Source organism: Mya arenaria, chromosome 12, assembly GCF_026914265.1.
Source record: "Mya arenaria isolate MELC-2E11 chromosome 12, ASM2691426v1".
NCBI lineage: Eukaryota > Metazoa > Mollusca > Bivalvia > Myida > Myidae > Mya > Mya arenaria.
The window spans coordinates 52,295,933-52,320,538 of NC_069133.1; the positions used below are offsets into that span (position 1 = coordinate 52,295,933).

Below are 24,606 nucleotides of genomic sequence, written 5' to 3' on the forward strand. Positions count from 1 at the left end.
GAATGGCCATTCTTGTAATTATTCTAGTGATCACCAAATCCACAAGCCTTTGAGATTCCAATATTTCAGTCAGATTCATTCGTTTTCAGTTTATCCTTGTAGTTTGGTTTAACATTACTGTTCAACAATAAATCAACCAACCTCTCTGTCAGATTCTATCATTCTCAGGAAATATAAGGTTAAAACTACAGTGGAAACTCACTAAACCGGATCTCCACAAAACCGGAATCCTCCGGATACCGGACTTTTTTCAGAGTCCCGGTTTTCCCCTTCTATTTTCAATGTAAAAACATCCCTACAAAACTGGAACCCCGGAATTCCGGATACCGGACAAAAAATCGAAAAAAATTGTTAGTTGTCAACGTAATTTTACCTCACAAAACCGGATGTATATTTGTTAAAACATGTCAAAATGATTTTGTGTATAAGGAATTCGCAAATTGCGTGTCACTTTGTTTTGACAGCCGGTGCCATGTTAAATATTGCACCTGTGATGTTGTGTTAACTCGATAATTGATAATGATGATTGCGCTGTGGATTGACTGCCGCGCCATAATCAAACGATAATCAAACTTGGGAAAAGAAAATTGATTGAAACATTAATTTGTTTGTTGCAGAAAATAAAGAACTAGAAACGGTTATTAAGTGATCATTTTGGAGGGTTGTTTTATCTTAAGACTTCTATGATTGAATCAAATTAGAGCGTGCGTTAATTAAACTATCAAACATACATAACAAGCATTAAGTTACGCGAGTAGTTTGATTTTAAGACTTGAAAAAAGATGATAATAAAAACCCAGAAATGTTAAATTATGTCTATCACTTTTGCATGTGATTCAATCATGTCTTATCCTCCGTCTAAATGTCGAAGAATTGAACTGTCCCTAGAGGACAAAATGAATATTTTGAGTAATCTTACTCCGTACATCAAATCCTCACTAAACCGGAATCCTCACTAAGGCCTTTTTTATTTGATTCTATGTTTTACGAACACCGCCGCTCAAAAAAACTCATATTTGAAATAAAAATAAAATTGTGATTTCGGTTTTGTTTTATTTCCGCCGGTGAAACTTTATCGCGGCAAATCATAAAAAGCAGAGGACATCGCAATAGCTGTAAAAATATTGGTGTAAACATTTCTGAAAAAGTTTAAGCCAATGAAAAACATTGGGTGCAGGACGAAGTGAACCATTTCACAAGTGAACCAGTTCCTAAGTGTACCATTTCAGGACCAAGTGAACCACATATGCATTATATAGTGGCTATTGTGTGATGGCACACTGCCTGAAAGGTGATAATAACTAGTAATTATCGCCATTTGAATGCAATACTTCACACATTTGTTACACAGTTAAAGATGTTTATTTAGCTGTTAGAAATTGAAAAGGCATGAAACCTTAGGCTTTTAAGCTTCATGACAATTAAAATAGTTCTTCTAAGCTATTTTCACTGTATGATAGTAACATAAATTATATAGCATATTCGCTGGAACTCTTGGCACTATATTGTTCATTGTGGATAATAAAGTCAAACAATAGTTAAAATAAAAAAGTTATTGCATAATCATGTAGCAACGAATTTAAATTTATTTACACGGAAGTTGAAGGACTGCCCTTCATGTATTTATTGCAATGAAGATTACGAACACTTTTTTTATTGAATGTCCATTTTTGACAACTTTCTGGAATGCTATACATGAGATTTTTTGAAAGATGTGGAACACAGAAAGAATTTAAGATATAGTAATAGGTGACAAAATTGACCAAAAAGAGTATAATATTGTAAACATTGTTTTAAGTCAAATTGCCCATTGCATCATTTCTAAACGTTTTATGAACACTTTTGTTAATGAAATCACAATATAATGTTAAAGCATTTTCAAAATGTTCACTATTCACCTCCTTTCATAAATTATATTGTTCCACTTCTATTTCTATAGTGTATGTATTGCTTGTTTTTTAAAAAAATAAATAAATAAATAAACGTGTTGTTGATCATGAACTGGCAATTCCGAATAGAAAAAATAATTGATATAATGAAAGTATATGTCACTATGTTTGTTCACAGCTTCTGTAAGTGAGCTGTTTAATTAGTAATTACCAATTAATAAGGCCAATTATCCATTAAGTACACTTAAGACTTTTGTTTTTGGGAGATGATTGAGGTGTAAATAATAAACATAGAGATTTTTTTAACATATATGGAATAAAATTCAACAAAGTAGGATGTATTGATAATATATTCATTATAAGGATTAAATAAAAACGAATTTTGTTGTTCATTTTTCTTTTCTTTTTTCAAAACATTATTATATCAAAATACAAACTTCTAATAATTAAACACTTTGATATGATAAACAATTTATTCTCATTACCTATTAAATCATTTATAACCGGGAAAATAAACTCTAAAGCATAATATAACATTAAGACAATATTCCCTATATAACATATAGATGGTTCACTTCGTCTCACCAAGTGGTTCACTTAGTCCTGGTTCACTTGGGAAGTGGTTCACTTAGTCCTACATTCAAAAACATTCATCAGATTTGCAGGCTGGTGTTAAAAACCTGGTATCCGGTACCTGGAATCCCCCGGTATCCGGTATCACTGTCTGATACCGAATTATGTTGATATCAGGGTTAATATCAGATGATAAATCCAAGTATCCACGGTCCGTTATTAATTGCTTTTTCACAACCAATGCATACTTTAAATAACACAGTATCAACATAATCCGGTATCATAAACTGTGATAACGGCTTTTCTCGATATCGATACCTGGTACCGGGTTTTAGTTCACCCGGATAATCCTTTGTGGCAGGGTGACTTCCGGTTTATTTCCGGGTTATAACGAAGTATAATAACAGCGATAAATATGGACTAATTATTGTTCCAGGTTTGTTATTATTATTTATTTTTATTAGATTTGTCATTTAAATGAGTTTATATTACATTATTGTGATATAATTTGAATGCCATGAGCTATAAATCGCTTGATTGTTTACCTGGACAGTTTAGTTCTGGTGGGTGGGGTAGATGGTTCAGAAAAGACTGCGGTAGTATTCTTATTGGAGTATTATTAATAACAAAAAATATCATCTATTCTAAAACATTTGTTTTGAAAATTAACACAAATAATACATTAGGCTGTTTTACTATCTGACAGTGATAATCTATAATGAGGAATCTGTATGTACATTACCAGGTACAGTATAACTATGTAATAGTCTTATGAATGAACATATATAAATCATCATCAATATAAATTATGATATTTATACTGCTCTGTGTGTTTTATTACTATGTAATAAAAATTTTACTTAGAAAGAGTAATTATGCTATGCTGTCACCTTTGTAGTGTTCTCAGCTTCTGAATGATTTGTTACTAGTTAGTTATGTTTAAACATTATGATGGCCACCGGACTAGTCACATACACCCAGGCCTGGAATTAAATCGGGGTCCAGATTGTCTTAAAACCCATCCATAAATAAGTCTGAGAGTAACTTATTTTTTTTATAAAAATATACTTTTAATGTTCCATTCCTTTCTTTATGATTCAAATGTGCTGATGTTATCTACTGAGACCATCACTTTCAATGAAGAACATCACTACAATCGGTTGGGCTGCTAGATTGGTAGCAACATGATGTAAGCTAGTGCCTGTTGAAACACTATTGTTGGTTGGGCATCTATTGCTTACTGGACCGCTATATTGGATGGACCATACGTGTTGGTTGAACAACAGTTACTATAAATGGTTGGACCGGAAGTGTTGGTTGGACCACCAGTGTTGTTTGGACTGCTTGTTGGACAGAATGTGTGATGGACAACTAGTATTATTTGAATCACTGTTGGATAAACAGCTTTTGTTTTATCAGACAGCTATAATCAGTTGATTTACAAGTTCCTGGATCGCTAGTTCCTGGCGGATAAATATTCCCTGTATAGAAGGAAACAAAAAAGCTCTTTTGCTACCTGTAACAATCACATGGTTGGTGAATTGGTATCAGACAATTTGCAGCCAAGACAACACAGTGAAGTGATAGCCGATTCCTTAAACTCTAAATGGCAAATAAATTTACCGAAAATAGTTTATTTTTTTATGTCACTTGTCAATTATAACATGCATAAATTTACAAAGTATAAAGAGTGATTAATGAAAATATGAAGTGAACTTGTCAGATAAAGCAAAAACAAATGTGCACACATTTACATATTGACTTGACATTAAAATAGAAAATCATAAAGAATACATCATAGCTTTTGCTTTTCTGTGTGTTTTTTCCCCGACCAAAAAATAAAATTCCAGAAATGTAATTTTATTTTTATTTTTATTTCCTCCTTCTCCGACACTTCACAACTCTGGCCGTTCGTAAAACATATAATTAAAAAAAAAGGCCTAAACCGGAAATTTTGCCCAGTCCGGACCTTGTCCGGTTTAGTGAGTTTCCACTGTATTATCAACAACATGAGATTGCAACATCTCTGTCTGATTCCATCATTCTCAGGTATTATAAGGTTTAACATTATTATCACCAACCTTGGAGATTGCAACATCTCTGTCTGTTTCTATCATTCTCAGGTAATATAAGGTTTAACATCATTATCACCAACCTTGGAGATTGCAACATCTCTGTCTGTTTCTATCATTCTCAGGTAATATAAGGTTTAACATTATTATCACCAACCTGGGAGATTGCAACATCTCTGTCTGTTTCTATCATTCTCAGGTAATATAAGGTTTAACATTATTATCATCAACCTTGGAGATTGCAACATCTCTGTCTGTTTCCATCATTCTCAGGTAATATAAGGTTTAACATTATTATCACCAACCTTGGAGATTGCAACATCTCTGTCTGTTTCCATCATTCTCAGGTAATATAAGGTTTAACATTATTATCACCAACCTTGGAGATTGCAACATCTCTGTCTGTTTCCATCATTCTCAGGTAATATAAGGTTTAACATTATTATCATCAACCTTGGAGATTGCAACATCTCTGTCTGTTTCTATCATTCTCAGGTAATATAAGGTTTAACATTATTATCACCAACCTTGGAGATTGCAACATCTCTGTCTGTTTCTATCATTCTCAGGTAATATAAGATTTAACATTATTATCACCAACCTTGGAGATTGCAACATCTCTGTCTGATTCCACTGCTCTCAGTTTATCCTTGGCTTCTTTCAGTTGCCTGTCTGCCTGTTGCAGCATAAGGCGAAGATCTTGATTCTCTCCACAGGCAGCTGTTTGACAAGGAATACAGTATTAAGTAGGAAATAAATCATAATCATCAAATACATTCATTTATATTTGCTCGCAAGGTAACACAACTTTGGAACATTCATAATCTGACATAAATATGTGAAGAGCAGAAATTAAGTTTTTTAAGAACACACTTTCAATTTTAGTAGATGATGTAGTAAACATCTTTTAAGTTTAACAGTTTTAAAATCATACTCTATATGTGAGAATGTGAATTTCTATTTCACGCAAGCAAATTTTAAATATCAGATGATTTATTACTAGGCAAAATGTTTGATATTTCTCATTACAATAATAAGAAAGCACCAAAAAAATGTTTTCCTTTTTGAAAAAAGGAGCCATGCTTTTTAGGATAAATATCTTTACTGTGGCCGCTGTAATGGAAAAAGCATAGCTCATATGAACTAGTTTGTACAGATTTTCTAAGACTGGCTCATATAATACTTAAAACAGATTTTGTTTTGATATATTTACCCTCCTTTTCCTCATTGACCCTCTTCACCCTGGGTTCACACAGTCGGATCTCCTCTTGCAGGTTCATACACCTTTGTTTTTCTTGGTCTAAAAACTGACAACAAAGCAAGATATTAAGCTTATATTTTCTATGTCATGATACAGGTATCCATTAAATATTGGCATACATTGTACATTTCACTTTTATCAACTTCTACACATGAATGTTCTTGAATCTATTGGATGACAAAGGATCAACTTTACGATCAGAATACACATGACATTGGGCCGATTGTTCAGTACTTTGTTTAGATAACCAAGATTATTAACGTCATCACTGTTACCTTTCAAATCTTTACTGCTTTGGAAGTTTAATGGATACACTAATGATCTGTAGTATTTCTAACAAGATTATGGACAACTGTTTCAGCTGTTCTTGTTTTCTTTAAATATTAGCACATCATAATATAGTTCACGTTTAAAAATGAACAATTATGTCATTAATAATGTCATTAATCATGTTGTTAATTTTATCAAAGTTCTGAACTATGTATATTTAAGAAAGGATGTCATTCTGAGTAGCTGAGAATCATTTGGTAATATCAGAGTCTAGTGAAAGTCTTAAAAGTTGCCACCTTACAAAAGCTGCTTTCTGCATTGGCCAATACTCACAGGATTATTTTTAGCCACAATGATGGATTTGTTTTACAGAGGAATCGTTATGACATATTCACAAACCTCTTGTGTGTTTTTGAGCTGGTTTTCAAGCAGCAATACCCGGGCATTCTGGCGGACTCGCTCCTCTTCATATTCCTCTATACGGCCATCTCTCTCCCCCAGTTGGCCCTAGTTGGCAAAGCAAGGATACTCATAACAATACAAAAAGTTGGAAACTAGAATTCCATGAATCAATCATGTTGCCTGTCATGAGCGCATGAGTGAATATGAATGCAATACCTTTTTATAAAATGGGCTTAAAATAGTAAATATCACTTTAAATAGTAATCAAAAGTAAAACATTCAAATCATTATCCTAATTGTCCGGAGTTGCCTACTCAAATCAAAAAAGTGAATTTGGTAAAGTTTTGACAAGTTCATGGGCTGTTCGTAATTCTGGAAATATATATGCATATTTGCGCTTGTTTGTCAAAACAAATGAGATATTTACCCATTATTACCATTGCCATCCTATATACTAAGGGTTGGATTAAAAATGTTGGTGTAAATCTGAAGAGTCAAAGTGAATGTGGTAATTTTTTGGCAATTACTCCATATTGAACAGTGAGATCTGGATGTGATCAATCATGTTTGAGATATTATGCCCTATAACATTGTAAACCATTGTAGTAAAGACTGGAATACAATATGCTCATGCAATAGAGCGGTCCAAGTGAATTTGGTCGAATTTTGACAATTCCAGGGCCATAACTCTCGAATAAGTACTGCGATCTGGTCGATGATGGAACTCCGTTGAGATATTTATGCACCTAACATGTCTTTGCACAACTGATACAAAATTCTAAGAATTGATAGAAAATTGCTTTGGTAAAAAAAAAGAAAAATAGGAAATTCAAAGATAACACAACAAGGGATGTTTGTCAAACATTATGCCCCACTGAGCGACATGTTGTCAGTTATATTTGGACAATTCAATAAAGTATACATGGACTGAAATGCAAGCTGATTTGACCTGAGGACCTCATTATCAAAAGGGGTCATCTACTGTTTGCGGAACCTCCATGTCAAGTATGAGGACAGTCTGTGCAGACATTGTCAATTTACCACTCAGACAAATGTTGGTGTTAAAGGTCATTATGACCTTGACATTTGGCCCCAACCTCAATAGGGGTCAACTACTGGTCACATCTAGCATCAATGTAAATTTGAGAAACTTTTTGCATTCCAGGTTACAGAGACCTTGATATGATCTCAAAATCAATAGGGGTTATCTACTAGTCACGCCACACCTCCAAATCAAGTTTGAGGACCGTAGGTCCAGGTCTTGTGTGTGTTATTACTCTGACAAGCTTTGGTCTACCGACCTTTTGACCGACCTACCAACCGACTGACAAGTGCAAAGCAATATACCCCTTCTTCTTTGAAGGGGGGCACAATCAGTCAAGCTTTGTGCTTCCACCAAATAATCACTACTTTTAAAGCATACCTGCAGTGTTTTAATCTGATCCAGCAAAGCTTCTGTTTCCTGAAACTGAACCTCTTCCGGCATATCTTCTCCAAGAATTCCCTCATCTTGCGCCACACTTGGGCACTCTGGTGACTCAAACGTATTGTATCATTTAAGCTGCCTGCCTTGGAGACAGTTCTGTTCCTCAGTTTGTAGCAATCCTTCTTTGGTGTCAGCATGGTCTGAGAACAAGTTTTAGGTTTTTCTAATATTTTATGATGACTATGTTATTTGTTTATGCACAGATAATTAAACAATATCATGTTTACAAGTTCTGATAAACAATTTAACATGACTTTTTACAGCTTTGTACAAGAATCACAATATTCACCTTATGCCCACCATCAATTCAGGGGTGATCACATTTTACATATGTTCATGCTTTATAAACACAGACAGGCATGCCAGCAAATTTTGTGCTTCTTTCGAAATTTGCTTGAGTGCTCTACTGCATCCACACAGCATGGAATACAAGAACAACTTTGATCAATCCTTATATCTACATTTAAAACAATTATTCCTCACAGTTAAAAATTAACAAAATTGTCTGCAAATGCATATTTATTGTTAAAGAAATGTTATTGACAACATATGTTTTTATAAAGAATAGCCGTTATAGAACATATAAAATCAATACAGTAACTATATGTTATCCTTCCAAGATTTTTATTTATTTAGCCAACATAATCACACTTCTATACCCTAAAAAAACTCTCATCCCATCCATGACATTGATACCTATAGCCTTAAAGCCTGTATAAAGAACAACACATGTTAAAAGACTGACTCCAAACCAATGCCCCACCTTGACAGTCTGCATGTGTATGTCTTGAAGGGCCTCTCGTTCTATTCTAGACAAGGTGTCTTTGGCTTTAAGTCTTCCCTCCAGCTCTTCAATCTGTTTGTGGGCAACTTCCAGTTCGCCTTCTAGTTTCTTCTCTCGCTTGTCTGACACTGATTTAAGCTCTTCCAGCTGCTCACTTATCTGTTTCAATGACAAATACATTTCTTATATATCACCTCCATAACACATATAGTAAAAATGCCAGGGCAATATTTTCTACTACCACCCTCGCACTATCACATGCTGTGGCACTGTTACCCTCTGACGTCATAAAATTGACAAATGGCTACAAATCTGCCGCAAGGTTGGATTTTTACATGAAAATAATTATTACCATATATGTAGTGAATAGACACAATTTTCTGAAGTGAAAAATAGTAATTTATTACACATGTAATGTTAAAATGCATAAACAATTAACATAAACATGTTGAAGTTTTGTTCAAATTAAATGAATCAGATACCTTAAAATTCTATAGTTTTTGTTCAGTATAATAAAACAGATATTGACTGCCTAAGAAGTGACAGGCATATTGTCAACCTTTGGAAAGTACCGTCAACCTCGGCTTGTCCATTTTACCACTTTGAAAAGTTTCAGAGACAAAATTCTTGAAAACAATCCAAAACACAACAGCAAATAAAACCAATGTGCCACGCAAAAAAATATTCACAAGTGTGGTTTCAGAAAAATAGATTTTTAAATAAATGTACTGATAATCTGTGAATCAGGTATTCTCCTGGACCTACCTTATATTCTTGAAACAATTTATAACATATGCTGACCTAGGACTATTCACTGCTTTGTTTTTGAAATGAATACAATAATGATGTCATATGTATATATAGCCTGTCAAAAGCAATGAAAAAGGTTTAGAAATTAAAAGAACACAAGAAACGCAGCAAGATTTTCAATCATCAGTACCAACCATTTTTCTATTTTTGATAACAGTGACCTTGATCCTAGAGGCCCAAATGCAATGCTATGAAAAGTATCCATGAACTCTTCCTAAAAACCAAGTTTGGTCACAATATGTCAACCCTAACTTAAGTTATTCAGTACCAACCATTTTTCTATTTAATAATAAATAATGTTTTTTGTGCTGTAATCAAATAATCATTAACATACTAAAACTGGCCATTATGAAATAGAGACCAGCTTCTCTGTTTTTAATTCTTCCCTGAGTACCTGCAGAGGACATTGGCTTGGACATTGGATTTTAGTACTTACAATGATAGCATACCAGGCAGGGGGCATTGTCTGTATACATGAAGTGATTGTGCTTATTAATCATACTGCAGTTATGTATTACTTTTTATTTTTCATTTGGATAATAAAATCATAGCAAGATATGGTGACCTTGAGGATTCCCTCGCCATATAAACTTCAGGTTCCACTAGATTCTGCTTTTTTACTTAACGGATCAGCCTTCTATGTCATTTTCAATTTGTTGCAATATATATATCAAACGTTCTTCATTCATTATTATTCATACTGACAAGAATTGGGCACAATTAACAACTGAAGAAAACAAAAGTGAAATATTCCAGGTTATAATAGTAACTAGCTTGCTTGTACTATTCTTCAGATTGAAAATGAATCATGATACAGCCACCACTAAATTAAACAATTCACCAGGGTTGTGCCCCTTCCCAATCTATATGGACTCTTAAATACAAAAGTGGTCAAGACTAGAGCAGCACTATCAAGTATGTGCCTGGGATTTGCTGAGTTTCACCACGACCTGAATTGTGACAGTGAGGGTACATGTAGCAATGGCCACGGCAAAGGCCCTTATAAGTGTGAATGCCAACAAACACTCTTGGCTGCTACACAGATTCAAGTAACGGTTATGGCAGCGTAGGGATAACTACATGGAAACAAACTTCAAGTAGTCGTAGTGTATCGTGTATTTTTGGGACGTGTGCTCTTGTCGTACAATAGATCGGGCCATTGTTGTGACATATTAATAGTCAAATATATATTGCTGTTATATGCATTCCCTTTTTCGGAAAATTGCAAGTAATTCAAAAATGCAATTTATTTCAAAAATAACTTCAGCAACACTGTAAATAGGGACAAATGGAGACAAAACTGGGCAAGTGAGAGCCAGGCTTAAATGATCAATACAGTACAATGAAGCTATTATCTGTCTTTATATCTACCACCATGAGTTTCTTCTGTTAGCAGTTTAACACCTTTTTACAATCACTCAAAGTTCAGGTTATTTCTGACAAAATATTAAAAACATTTATAGTTGACTTGTGGTATGTGAGGAAACCAAACAGGATCGAAAGTAGTCTGACGTTATTTTATTTCCTATTGAATTCTGTTAGGAGTGCATTTATTACAAACAAGATTCAGATAATTATAGTACAACCATTTACCGGAAAGTTGCCATTGCCATTATAATAAACTATCATATATAAAGGCCAAACTTGGTGTAATACTGGCTAACAGATTTTATATTGTAATTTTGAGTGAATATTTGATATGTTTAAAGTAAATAATTTATTCTAGTACATTTTAGAAGTGATATCTTTTCGAAATCACTAAAAATGCTTTCAACCTATCAATTATGATTCTAAAATTAGTTCTTATATCCTAAAAAACACACATTATTTAAAGTCAACTTTATTTTTATTTTTTTTGCTGCAATCTTCAGGGACATATTTAACTTGATATGGTCCAAAATGTTCCCAAATTACAATTAAGTGTATTTGTTCAAAACTAATAATATCTCTCTAATGACCTCTGACAAAATATCAAGCAAACGCTCAAATTTAAACAAAAATTCTTAATTGGTACTTTTTTTGACCGCCTTGGACTCCATTGCTGAAAATGCTGTTTGAATGCATAAAAGATTTTTTTTTCAAAGCAATACCATTAAGATAATTTTACAAGCAAATGGAGTATTTAATATTTGAACACATAAGTACAGCTGGCACCCAAATTGGACCCAAATTAGAAAAATAATAATCTGTAATAAAAAAATTGATGCACATGTTGCATTTACACATTTCCTTCCTAGCCATGTAATACAACTCGGGAAACATCGGGTAACATAGACATATATCGCCACTCGCCGTAACAGATCGCGACGAACATCGGGCGTATTCGGCCTGTTGCTATTTTTAGAAACAGAAGGTATTTCCCGGCTATTCATAGGTCAATAATGGAATTTCTACATCGTAGGATTTGGAAACATTGTGATGTTTTTCTCATGAATATACGTTTAAAATAAATAAACACTAAAAGTACACGCTGACAGTTGATTACGATACATCCAACAATTTGAGTCATTACAGTTAAACATGGATTATAAGTGAAATATACGCGTAAGAGAAGATTTTCTCTCGAAAAAACGAACTGTCAACAATCGGCATGGAACTTGGATATTCGTATCAAAGGGCTCTGAATGTAAGTATCCTTGAGCAGTTTCGTACGTTGATGTGTTCAAAAACGTTTGTTTTTTAATTTATCTTTGGAATTCTTAAATCATTTTTATTAGCTAAATGTTTAGACAGCATGTTCATATTTTACATGTACTTATGTACATGTTACATATTTTTATATGCACTTATGTACATAACTTATGTTTAAGATATAATATGAGTATGTAATCTTTAAATTGATTGTTTTATCTTAGAAAAATATTAGACTTAAATTTTTGTTTAAAAATGATGTGTTTTGGTACGTGACCTATTTCTAACATACCACAATACATGTACATACCCGTCATTTGTTTACAAAATGCATCTTTTTAAAATTAACCTGTGAAAAAAAGTTGTATGTGGTTTGGGGCTTGAAGCCGCATCTGCTAGGACACTATTGACATTCATTGGCTTGGTGTAGGTCTCGTTAAAACCCCATACTGTTGTGAATCATTATCAACCATATGCACAACAACTACACAGTTGTACCTACCAACCCTTACTCTTGGCTAAAACAGATATTAGTGCAGACTGTATAATACTTGTGCATATGTATTTTACGGTGGTAGTTTCTGCTGGTTGATAATCAGAAGTCTAATTTCTTCCAGGCAGGAAAATGACTGAATATTACTTAGTCTACAACACTGGGTTATGAAGAATTCCAGCCTGCATTAAATACTATGTTGGATCCTTGAGAGCGGATTTAACAGCCATGTCCATCCACAAGGCAGTCGCATCTGATCGAGATGATGTGAGTATTTCATATAAAACATATTTGACTTGGTTTTTGTTTTTATAAACCTACTGTATTCAATAATCAAGTGGTGGTGGTGGTGGTGGTGGTGGTGGTGATGGTGGTGGTGGTGGTGGTGATGATGATGATGATGATGATGATGATGATGATGATGATGATGAATTTTATTGATAAATTTATTAATTTTCTTTATATATATACATGTATGTATCAGCTTGTTGTTGTTTTTTCAAAATAATGTCGAGAAATATTAAACTGTTTATATTTTATTTTGTATATGTATGGCAGTATAATTATCTATACTAATTTGTTAGAAAGGCTTTAAAGTACAACTTTTTTCCTTTACAGCACTAAACATTCTTGATGGGTAAAGTACCTGAAGGTGCATGAAAACCAAATCAGCATTGACTCAGCATTGAGTAGTTATCATCTGTGCACACACTACAAGTACAAAGCATGGGAACAGACCAACCTTCAAATGGTGAAGAGTGAAGAATTATTGTGAAAAAAACTAATTGTTAGAATACCAATGACAAAATACAACAGATATACATCAAATTACCCACAGAGATTGTTTACATGTTATAATATTTAAAAAAAAAACATTAGTTGAGAACTTTCACTCTGATATTTTTGGTGTTCTTGTTTCTTCACATATTTTAGTTTAAAAGTACACTCATTTGTTTTAAACTCTGTTTTCTGAGTTAGTATCACAGTGCTCCAGCTAGCCAGTTTTTCAATGGCGCAGCGCCCGTGCCCCTTTTCTTACCGCCCTGCCCCCTTTTTGAGTAGTGCCCTTTTCACAAATGCTCTATTAACCCCAAATATCCCGTTAGTGCCCTTTTTACTATTGAAATCATTATAAAAGATTGACAGCCCTTAATCCGCTGTCATAATTGAGACAAATTACGTAATACTTATGATAATAGTGTTCCCGCTAGGTGTCACCATGCTCTCATTGATTGCTTAAAATATGCCGTACTGCCCTTTCATCTTTCCATGTGCCTTGACCAAGTCATATGACAGCTAATTGTGTATTTGTGTAGTGAGCAGACGACCTGTGTATTCATAATCGGTCATCTACTAATCCGATAATTAGGAAGAGCCAAATAGGGAAACATCGGCAGGAGGCGTGCCTATCGAATGTCAGCCAATCAGAATATACATTGAGAACTCGTTCAACCAATGATGAAAGTTCGTAAAATGCGATAGAAAATGCGAAGGGATGGTGAAAAATGTTGTGAAGCACAATTAAATCTTTTAAAATAATTGTTTATTGTATTGTACAGACGAGACTTGCCATTTTCAACATTGTTGATTTGAAGCAGACGGCACTGCCGATATGTAATTTTAAACCATAAGAAAGGTGGCGCTAATACAATCAAATACATCACCTTTTCAGTAAATGTTTTGAAAGTTTATTTATAAAATATTCATGATGAAAATTTCTTTGTAATCCACAAAATTATGTTGATGCTTTATTTAGTATTTACTTTTCATGTCCACGATCTTGTCAAAATTCGCCGAAACCGCCATTCTATCAGAACGATTTTCGGAGTTATTTTATCAATGTTCTATGTTAAATAAGTGATTTTTTAAACCAGGGTAGTGATTTTTATTGTCATTTTATTCTAAAACATCAGCATATTAAACATTATTTTACCAAAGACAATTAAACAAGAGATGTTTGTCAAACATTATGCCCCCTGAGCGCCAAGTTGCCAGAAATATTTGGACAATTGAATGAAATATGCATGGACTGAAATGACAGCTGATTTGTCATTGGATGCATATGAGGCAGGTCATCTACTGGTCATACCTAATCTTCATGTCAAGTTTGATGACCATAGGTCCGGGAATTGTTGAGTTATCACTCGGACAAGCTTTGGTCTTCCAACAGACCGACCGACATGTGCAAAGCAATTATATAACCCCTCTGCTTCGAAGGGGGGCATAATTAAACTAGATGTTCACTGAAAACTGATACTTCAACTCATGCATTTAGTGACATATAAATTTCTACTGTCTACTATATAAGAAAATAAAATATGGACAATCAGAAAACCTTTTTTTCAGCTTACAGTCACACTGACCTTGACCTTTGACCCACTGACCTCAAAATCAATAGGGTTCATCTGCTGGTCATGACCAATAAGCCTACCTAGTATGAGGTCCCTGGGTCAAAGCGTTCTCAAGTTATTGATCGGAAAACCGTTTTTCATGTTAAGGTCACACTGACCTTGACCTTTGACCTCAAAATCAATAGGGTTCATCTGCTGGTCATGACCAATACACCTACCAAGTATGAGGTTCCTGGGTCAAAGCGTTCTCAAGTTATTGATCGGAAACCGTTTTTCATGTAAAGGTCACACTGACCTTGACCTTTGACCCACTGACCTCAAAATCAATAGGGTTCATCTGCTGGTCATGACCAATAAGCCTACCTAGTATGAGGTCCCTGGGTCAAAGCGTTCTCAAGTTATTGATCGGAAACCGTTTTTCATGTTAAGGTCACACTGACCTTGACCTTTGACCCACTGACCTCAAAATCAATAGGGTTCATCTGCTGGTCATGACCAATACACCTACCAAGTATGAGGTTCCTGGGTCAAAGCGTTCTCAAGTTATTGATCGGAAACCGTTTTTCATGTAAAGGTCACACTGACCTTGACCTTTGACCCACTGACCTCAAAATCAATAGGGTTCATCTGCTGGTGATGACCAATACACATACCAAGTATGAGGTCCCTCGGTCAAAGCGTTCTCAAGTTATTGATCGGAAACCATTTGGTATTCCGACCGACCGACCGACAGACAGACAGACCGACCGACCGACCGACCGACCGACCGACATGTGCAAAACAATATACCCCACTTTTTTCAAAAGGGGGCATAATAACAAACAGGCTGAATGTAACATTCGTACCCAAACCCGATCGTACCAAACTAAGATTCGTCCCCTACATTTAGTTTTTTGTGTGTATCTATTTATTTGATGTTTAACTGTTTGTTTTTGTCTTCATCTTACAACTTTTAAAAGAAATATTTGACATTGCACTAAAGAAGATGCCAAACAAGTACAATCATACTACCACAGACAAAAAGACAAATTTTAATTTTGATATTAAAACACACCCTTCTAAATTTTGAGAAAAAACAACAACACCATTTTGTATAAGTCTGAAAATCATGGAAAATGATTTAAATTGAGTATAAAAACAAAACAAATTCTAGGGGGACCCCCCCCCCCACAAAAAAACAAACACCTTGTGGCAGGGGTGGACCCCCCCCCCCCCACAACCACCCCAACCTCTACACGACTCATGTAGCTTGCCCTTTTCAAAACTCCACCCTGCCCTTTTCAAATCCTGGCTGGAGCACTGTATCATAAGTAAAATTCATTTATTTGAAAGAGTACATTTTATGAATAAGTCCAATTAAGCTTTATAATTTTTTACAAGAAAAAGGTTGATTTTTAAGCATTTTATTAGCTATAAAAATGTATGGTAACATGACATTATGTATATTTTCTTCAAAACTGGACGGTAAACTATCATTAATTGTCTTTTAAATTGTTCAATAGACATCATAGATAATATCTAAAATGATTTCAGCAGCTTGCCTTATAGTTAACTATTTTTTATGAATTTTATAAAACTGCTATATATTTTCAAACATCGAAAATCTGCTCTATTCCGAAGAATCATAAGATCAATCAAAATGATTTTTTTCCATGTGTATCGATAATGTGTTCGTTTGAACTTCTGTTAACTGAAGTTTATTTTACTAGAAACTGTTGTGTTTATTTCATAATCTCTGATAATGCGAAAAAATTTCAAATATAGACAAAATATTTACTTGTCGCTCTTTGTAGCCCTTGGAGTTTGGGGGTGGGTGTAATGAAACATAAATAACTTTTTTAATTCACGGTAAAAAATCTTCAAAATTTGGATAAAAGTCCCATAGTGTACCGTGATTATAACTATGTTGTCGGTTAAAGCTTTTAAAAAAGTGTGTATTACGCGGCTAATACCTTAACACTAAAAATGGTACGACTTAGGACTAACTAGACCTATAACTGAAGGTGATTAATACCCCCGAACGCCGCCTCTCATTATGATTTATCATTGTATGAAGTTTTATGAAATTCCACCTACCGTAGTAGTTTTCAAGTTACTGTCCAGACAAAAGTTTGACCAAAAAAAACACAGAAAAAGGCAATAACTCAGCAATTTGCTAAAAAAGTGTAATGATTCATGTACACTGAACTCCTTCTCATTGTGCTGTACCATTGTATAAAGTTTTATTACATTCCATCAGGTAGTTTTCAAGTTATGCTCCGGACAATAAAAAAACAACAAAGGGCAATAACTCTGTAATTGGCTGAAATAGAATTGCGGTTCCTGTACACTGCACTTCCTCTCATTATGATCTATCATTGTATGAAGTTTTATTAAATTCCATCCAATAGTTTTCAAGTTATGCTCCGGACAAGAAAAAGTAACAAAGGGCAGTAACTCTGTAATTAGCTGAAATAGAATTGCGGTTCCTGTACACTGCACTTCCTCTCATTATGATCTATCACTGTATGAAGTTTTATTAAATTCCATCCAATAGTTTTCAAGTTATGCCTTGGACAATAAAAAGTAACAAAGGGCAGTAACTCTGTAATTAGCTGAAATAGAATTGCGGTTCCAGTACACTGCACTCCCTCTCATTATGATCTATCACTGTATGAAGTTTTATTAAATTGCATCCAATAGTTTTCAAGTTATGCTCCGGACAAGAAAAAAGTAACAAAGGGCAGTAACTCTGTAATTAGCTGAAATAGAGTTCTTGTGCACTGTACTTCCTCTCAATGTGCTTTCCCATTGTATTAAGTTTTACTAAATTACATCTAGTAGTTTGCAAGTTAATGTCTTGAAATAAAAATGACAGCAAAAAAAAAACAAATAAAGGGCAATAACTCAGTAATTAGCTAAAGTAGAGTTATGGTTTTTAAACACTGCACTTCCTCTCACTGTGCTTTACCATTGTATGAAGTTCCAATGAATTCCATCCAAAAGTTTTCAAGTTATACTCCGGACAAAAAAAAGGAACAAAGGGCAATAACTCAGTAATAAGCAAGAATAGAGTTATGGTTATTGTACACTGCACTTCCTCTCATTATGCTCTACCACTGTATGAAGTTTAATCCAATTCCATCCAGTAGTTTTTAAGTTATGCTCCGGACAAGGTAAATTGCAACGGACCGACCGACAAACCGACCTACCGACCACCACAGGGTGACTCCAATATACCCCCTATTAATATATTTTTGTATAAGAGGGACATGGCTATCAAAAAATGCAAAAGCATTTACTATTTACTCGACTTCGGGTGCCAGACTAAAGAAAATATTAGAATTGTTGTTGTTCCATCCCTTTAAAGTCTGACTGGAATAATTTCGTTTATGAATCATAGATCACCATCAATTTTGGATAATCCTTTATCAAAGTCATTAATAAGGATTAAACAAAATCAAAACTAAATTAACAGAGACAGGATTTTAGTGAGTCTGAAGAATTCAGTCACACATTTTCACAATGCCAGTAGTGAAGTGATGGTTGACGAGTGTTATGTAAGATGGGATATTTTAGGACTCTAAAACAAATTATAAAGTGATCCTGCTTGCTCATCGGATAAAAATTTGGAATTGCAATTTAAGATTTCCCAGTAATGGTAAAGTAAATTGAAGGCAACTCAGTAACATTTAAGTCTAACTTTCATACATATTGTCCAATCTTTAAACAAAATTGAAACCAATAATTACTAAAAATTAAATCCAAATTGCAGTCATATCCCAAACGATAAAAAAGAACATTGAAAATTAACAAAGGGCAATAGCTTAAAACATGCTTAAAACATACAAAAACTAAAAATATACTGCACCCAGAGAGTTATGGTTTATATGCACTGCACCTCAAAAACTTTTTAAGTTATTCTCCAGACAAAATTGCTGAGACACGCATGCAGGCACACACACACACACACACATACCAATACAATATCCAAATTGCCTTTCCACAGGGGCCTTTTTTGTAACAATAAATATCAAGCATAGATAAACCTCCTTCATAGAAACAATATATATTCATAAGTTCTCACCTCCTCAACTTTTGCAGTCAGGTCTGTGTTTTTTGAGCGCAGTTTCTCTAGCGTCGCAGTTGACACAGTCTCCGCTCTATATGGAGTTACCTCAGACTCTAAATAAAAGAATAGACATATTGAAAGAGTTAACAGTTAATTGAAACATATCACAGTTTGGTAGAAATAAAAAAGGTCCTTAATATATACATCTTGTTCCTTTTTGTTCAAATAGTTAGAGAATACTTTGTTTCATGTCTCTTTTGTTCTCTTTCTTTAGAATATAATTATGAAACTTATTGACCTTAGTCAGACACCTTAATGACAATAGTCAAATATAAACTTTTATGGTATTTACCAGCTTTACTATTAAATTTTAGCTCTTATTTACTTATCTATTGCTGATAAACATCTGTTGCTTTATTTTATTCATTACTTTACTCATTACATTACTCATTACATTACTCATTACATTACTCATTATTTTACTTACTTTTGAGGGTAAAATAATATTTTATTTTGGATAAAAAAAAATATAAAAAAAAAAATATATATAACACGAGTAATTTTAATAATGATCTCGCTCATTAAAAAAGGCACTATTAAGTACATTATATCTGCTGCTATGCTTTAGCACGTCTGCTTTTAAAGGTAAAAATAATTCAATCTCAGATTTATCAAACATATTAGTTATATAGACATCAATAACCAAGCAGCAATATTTAGGTACTGCTAAGCTTAATAACTAAACATTTTTGTTTAATTTGTTATTTTGTAATTTGATTTTTGCATGCACACTGTATGGAATATTACAGTTTAAATATGTTGTAAAGGCTCATGGGGATGACCCCGACCCCATGGTCCCTGTTACTGGATATTTAAAAGGGTTCCCCTAGGCTTCAAAAAGAAAAGAGTTTAAATTACATTCAAAATTTAAGCTGGAAAACCAGAGTCACCCTTATGGAAATGATAATGTTAACAAACTCATATATATATAAGAAAGGTAGAGCTCATTATTTCTTTCTACAGTGATTTACAACCTTCCGAGTTTGTCTGTTGCTCTGACAAGAGTGTTCGAAACATCTGCTCTAATCTGTTGACTGCCACTTGGTCTTTTAAAATGCTCTCAACAGTTCCTGGCTCTTCCTTGAGGTTTGCCAGTGAGGCTTTAAGCTGTCTAACCTCCATTGAGAACTTTACTACAGTAGGATTGCTGTCCACCTGGGCTTGAAGGTAGGCTATTTCTTTCTGTAGGTCATCCTAAAAATAAATGGCATCTATTGTTTCATACAGTGCACTTTTGATAATGTTGCATATGCCAAACAAAAATTGTTGCCTGAGAGTGTGTATTTTCCTGCACAATTGTTATATATCTAAAATGGTATTGACACTAGTACCAAGTTTCATGGAAATTTCTTAAGTGGTTGCAGTTGTCTGGTAAACAGTGTTAAGTTTAGTGCATGCGCTTCCCATCAAGGTGTCCAGGCCTGATAGAATGTGAACTTGGTAGGTGGATACCAAGCCAAACAACTGGGTTTCCTCTGGGATACAGGAGCACTCTAATGTTGCATATACCGACAACACTGATTGATGATGTAATAACTTGTTTCACAATTGTTTTAAAATAAATAATAACTTGGTTAGCAATTGCTGTAAATTAAATAAGTTTTAACTATCTGACTCATAGTTTAGGCAAACGTTTGTTTTCTATTTCAAAGCAGACTTTGTTGAGGGTTAGGGTAAGCTTCGAAAATGCGGACATGAGAGTGCTTTGTGATGTTCTTATTTGGTGAGCTCAAATGAATAGTTTAGTTCAATGTATAGCCAACCTAGTTTTGCTTATCAATAATCAGACACAACTATGAAAAGAAAAAGGGAAACATAGAAGAAATGTACTTTGAATAACATCACAGAACAACTACTTTATGCAGAAGACAATAAACAGCCAGAAATCATGTCTTGCACAGAAACTAACAATCTGTGAATCTTGCGGCTCTTTCCCCTTCAGTTTATCTTCCAGCCTCTTCACGTTGTTATCTCGGAACTTGATGATCATCTTGTTTGTCTGTAGCGCCTTGTCCTTCTTCTGTATTATGTCCTTCAGGTTGTCAATGGATTCAACAAGCTCCTAAAAATGGATCATATTCTAGCAACTCATTTGATCAGACTGGACTGGATCATTTGTGGAAAAAAACGACAAGAGCACAGCAAGTCAGTACCAACACTCATTCATTTTCCCATTTGATCGCAGGGCAAAGATCAACAATTTTTATGTCAGCGTTAAGGGTCAGGTTACAAATAATGATGTCATGATTATTCTCCCTGTAAACATGATTAATAGTTTTGGGACAAAAACACCACTACCAAAGCTATGATTTTTATATCTAAAATTAGATAACTTTACAACAGTTTTTTTTATTTTAAATCTCCTACCCCAACTGTATATATCCAGTATTTCAGCATGGCAAGATGAACTTTTTTTGCATTACTGACATGCATTTACATATTTTTACCGGGCCAGGAAATCTGTCTTCCCAACCCAACGCAAGCCAAGTCATGTGCCATGACACACCATTACAGAATAATATTTCAGACATACATAATGCTCTTCTGTGCAATTGCAACGCAGAATAACACGGAGTTGAACAATATGTGGAACCTGTGACACCAGACCTGTCAACAGTACTCATTTTCTCCTGCTCAATACCATTTACTTTACATTCTCTTAATAAAAGTCAAAAGCTACAATAACAAGAGCCCTCGTAAGACAGCGCATTGGACTACCGCTTTGACTTAGAATACAATAACGATGTAATAATACCAAGTTTGGTCTCTTTATGTCAAACCTAACTAAAATTATTCGATTCATAAGGTGACTTTGATGCTGCTCTCCAACCAGCCCACCAAAACAATGACCCAAGTCATTCAAATAACTTGATTTCCTATTATGAAAATGTGATTAAGAATATACAAATATGCCTTTCAAAGGAAATTGAAAAAAAACAAACTTGTATTTAGGCTTAAAACGGATTTATGTTTCTTGTTGTAAGATGGTCGTAAACAAATTTGAATTTTATTAAGTGCATTTAATGAACGGTATAGAAGTTGTTTTTTTTTAAAACCCAACTTGCCCTTAACTTTTACTTGCCTAAAACTTTCAGGGGCCATAACTTGTATTAAGGATATGGATGTATGTAACCTCATTGGGTGATGGTCCTGAACAACTGTGTGAAGTATTAAGTCAATTGAATGAAGGGTATAGAAGTTATTAAACAATATCCCAACCTGCCCTAAAACTTTAACCTAAGTTCCATAGTCAATCAGGGGCCATAATTTGTATAAAAGATAATATGGAGTTATCTAACCTCATTATGTGATGGCTCTGAACATCTGTGTGAAGTATTAAGTCAATTGAATGAATGGTATTGGAGTTTTAAGTGAAAATCCCAACTTGCCCTAAAACTTTAACCTGCCCTAAAACTTTAACCTAAGTCAATCAGGGGCCATAACTTGTATATAGGATAATATGGAGTTATGTAACCTTATTGTGTGATGGTCCGGAACAACTGTGTGAAGTGTTAAGTCAATTTAACAAAGGATATAGAAGTTATTAATAAATATTCCAACTTGCCCTAAAACTTTAACCTAAGTTCCATAGTCAATCAGGGGCCATAATCTGTGTAAAGAATAATATGGAGTTATCTTATCTCATCATGTGATGGCCCTGAACAACTGCCTGAAGTATTAAGTCAATTGAATGTAGGGTATTGGACTTATAAAAGAAAATCCCAACTTGCCCTAAAACTTTAACCGGACGCCGACGCTGACGCCGGGGCGAGTAGTATAGCCCACCTATTCTTTGAATAGTCGAGCTAAAAATCAGATGCATTTAAAGAACCGTTATGCCGTACACTATTCTGATATATGAACACAATTTAGATATGCATAGAAAAAAAATGGGAAACATGTTTATTAATTTTCCAAATGAGCATATGTTATTAATTTTGTGTTTAAAAAAATAAAAATGAAGTCTTATTTACCTATACTAAATATGTTACCTTATTGTTTCAATTTATTTCCTGCAATACATAACTGTGATTAACATGTCATATAACATGACCCATGATTGGAAATATTTATCTTATCTCATCTAATCTTATCTTATCTTATGACTGATGTTTTTTTCCTAGAATCACCTGTTTTTCAGCATCAGCTTTCTGCCTCAGGTACATGGCTTGTAAGAACATCTCCTTTAACACTGGCATGCTCTCCTCCGATACAGCTGTATAATACAAATATGCATCAATTTGTATACATAGTTTATTTATGCAAATATAAAACTATGTATCTTGTAGCTTTTATTACATATGACATTGTTTGAGCTGTAGATAAATGTTTAAACCCTGTTTAAGGTATTTTATTTAAAGTTGTATTGTCCTTTAAAATATTACTGATAGACTATGAAAGATCCCATATTGGATTAGGAATGGTTCAAGATTTAACTAGGAATTGTTCCAGATTAGACTAGAAAGGGTCCAAAAAATGGTCCAAGATAGGACTTTATAGGAATATTCCCAGATAAAAGACGAAATGTTCAAGATAAGATGTGAAATAAAACTCGATAAGTTATCTAACTGTACCATATCAGACTAGGAATGGTCCAAGATTTAAATAAACATCTGTAGTAGTTCAATTCTGTGTGCATAAATCACACTCACAAAGCAATATAATTGATATTTCCAATTGCATTTTCATAACCAAGGGAGTTTCCTATTGAAACTGTAAAATAAACACCAAGAGAGGGTTGACAAGGTACCAGACTGTATAACTACTCACCCAGAGAGGGTTGACAAGGTGCCAGACTGTATAACTACTCACCCAGAGAGAGTTGCCAAGGTACCAGACTGTATAACTACTGACCCAGAGAGGGTTGACAAGGTGCCAGACTGTATAACTACTCACCCAGAGAGGGTTGACAAGGTACCAGACTGTTGAACTACTCACCTAGAGACGGTTTACAAGGTGCCAGACTGTAGAACTACTCACCCATAGAGGGTTGACAAGGTGCCAGACTGTATAACTACTCGCCCAGAGGGTTTACAAGGTGCCAGACTGTATAAACTACTCACCCTGTGAGGGTTGCCAAGGTGCCAGACTGTAGAACTACTCACCTAGAGAGGGTTGACAAGGTGCCAGACTGTATAAACTTCTCACCCTGTGAGGGTTGACAAGGTGCCAGACTGTATAACTACTCACACAGAGAGAGTTGACAAGGTGCCAGACTGTATAACTACTCACCTCGAGACGGTTTACAAGGTGCCAGACTGTATAAACTACTCACCCAGAGGGTTGACAAGGTGCCAGACTGTATAAACTACTCACCCAGAGCGGGTTGACAAGGTGCCAGACTGTATAAACTACTCACCCAGAGGGTTGACAAGGTGCCAGACTGTAGAACTACTCACCCAGAGAGGGTTGACAAGGTGCCAGACTGTAGAACTACTCACCCAGAGAGGGTTGACAAGGTACCCGACTGTAT

At 34.5% G+C, this 24,606-nt stretch overlaps 1 protein-coding gene and 1 long non-coding RNA gene across 2 annotated transcripts in view; one reads left to right on the forward strand and one right to left on the reverse strand.

Annotated features, from left to right (window-relative positions):
- The window catches only part of LOC128211894 (kinesin-like protein KIF15), an 81,985-nt gene that overhangs the window by 38,460 nt on the left and 18,919 nt on the right, over nt 1-24,606 (reverse strand). The window contains 10 exon segments of the mRNA XM_052917007.1: nt 5,136-5,254; nt 5,748-5,841; nt 6,465-6,572; nt 7,891-8,012; nt 8,015-8,093; nt 8,717-8,896; nt 19,089-19,186; nt 20,108-20,327; nt 21,043-21,195; nt 23,264-23,349. Of these exon segments, the coding sequence (XP_052772967.1) occupies nt 5,136-5,254; nt 5,748-5,841; nt 6,465-6,572; nt 7,891-8,012; nt 8,015-8,093; nt 8,717-8,896; nt 19,089-19,186; nt 20,108-20,327; nt 21,043-21,195; nt 23,264-23,349 (1,259 nt within the window).
- LOC128211895 (uncharacterized) lies at nt 11,930-14,274 on the forward strand. Its single transcript, XR_008257352.1, has 3 exons — nt 11,930-12,173; nt 12,796-12,938; nt 13,290-14,274. It is a non-coding gene; the product is annotated as an uncharacterized LOC128211895 (long non-coding RNA).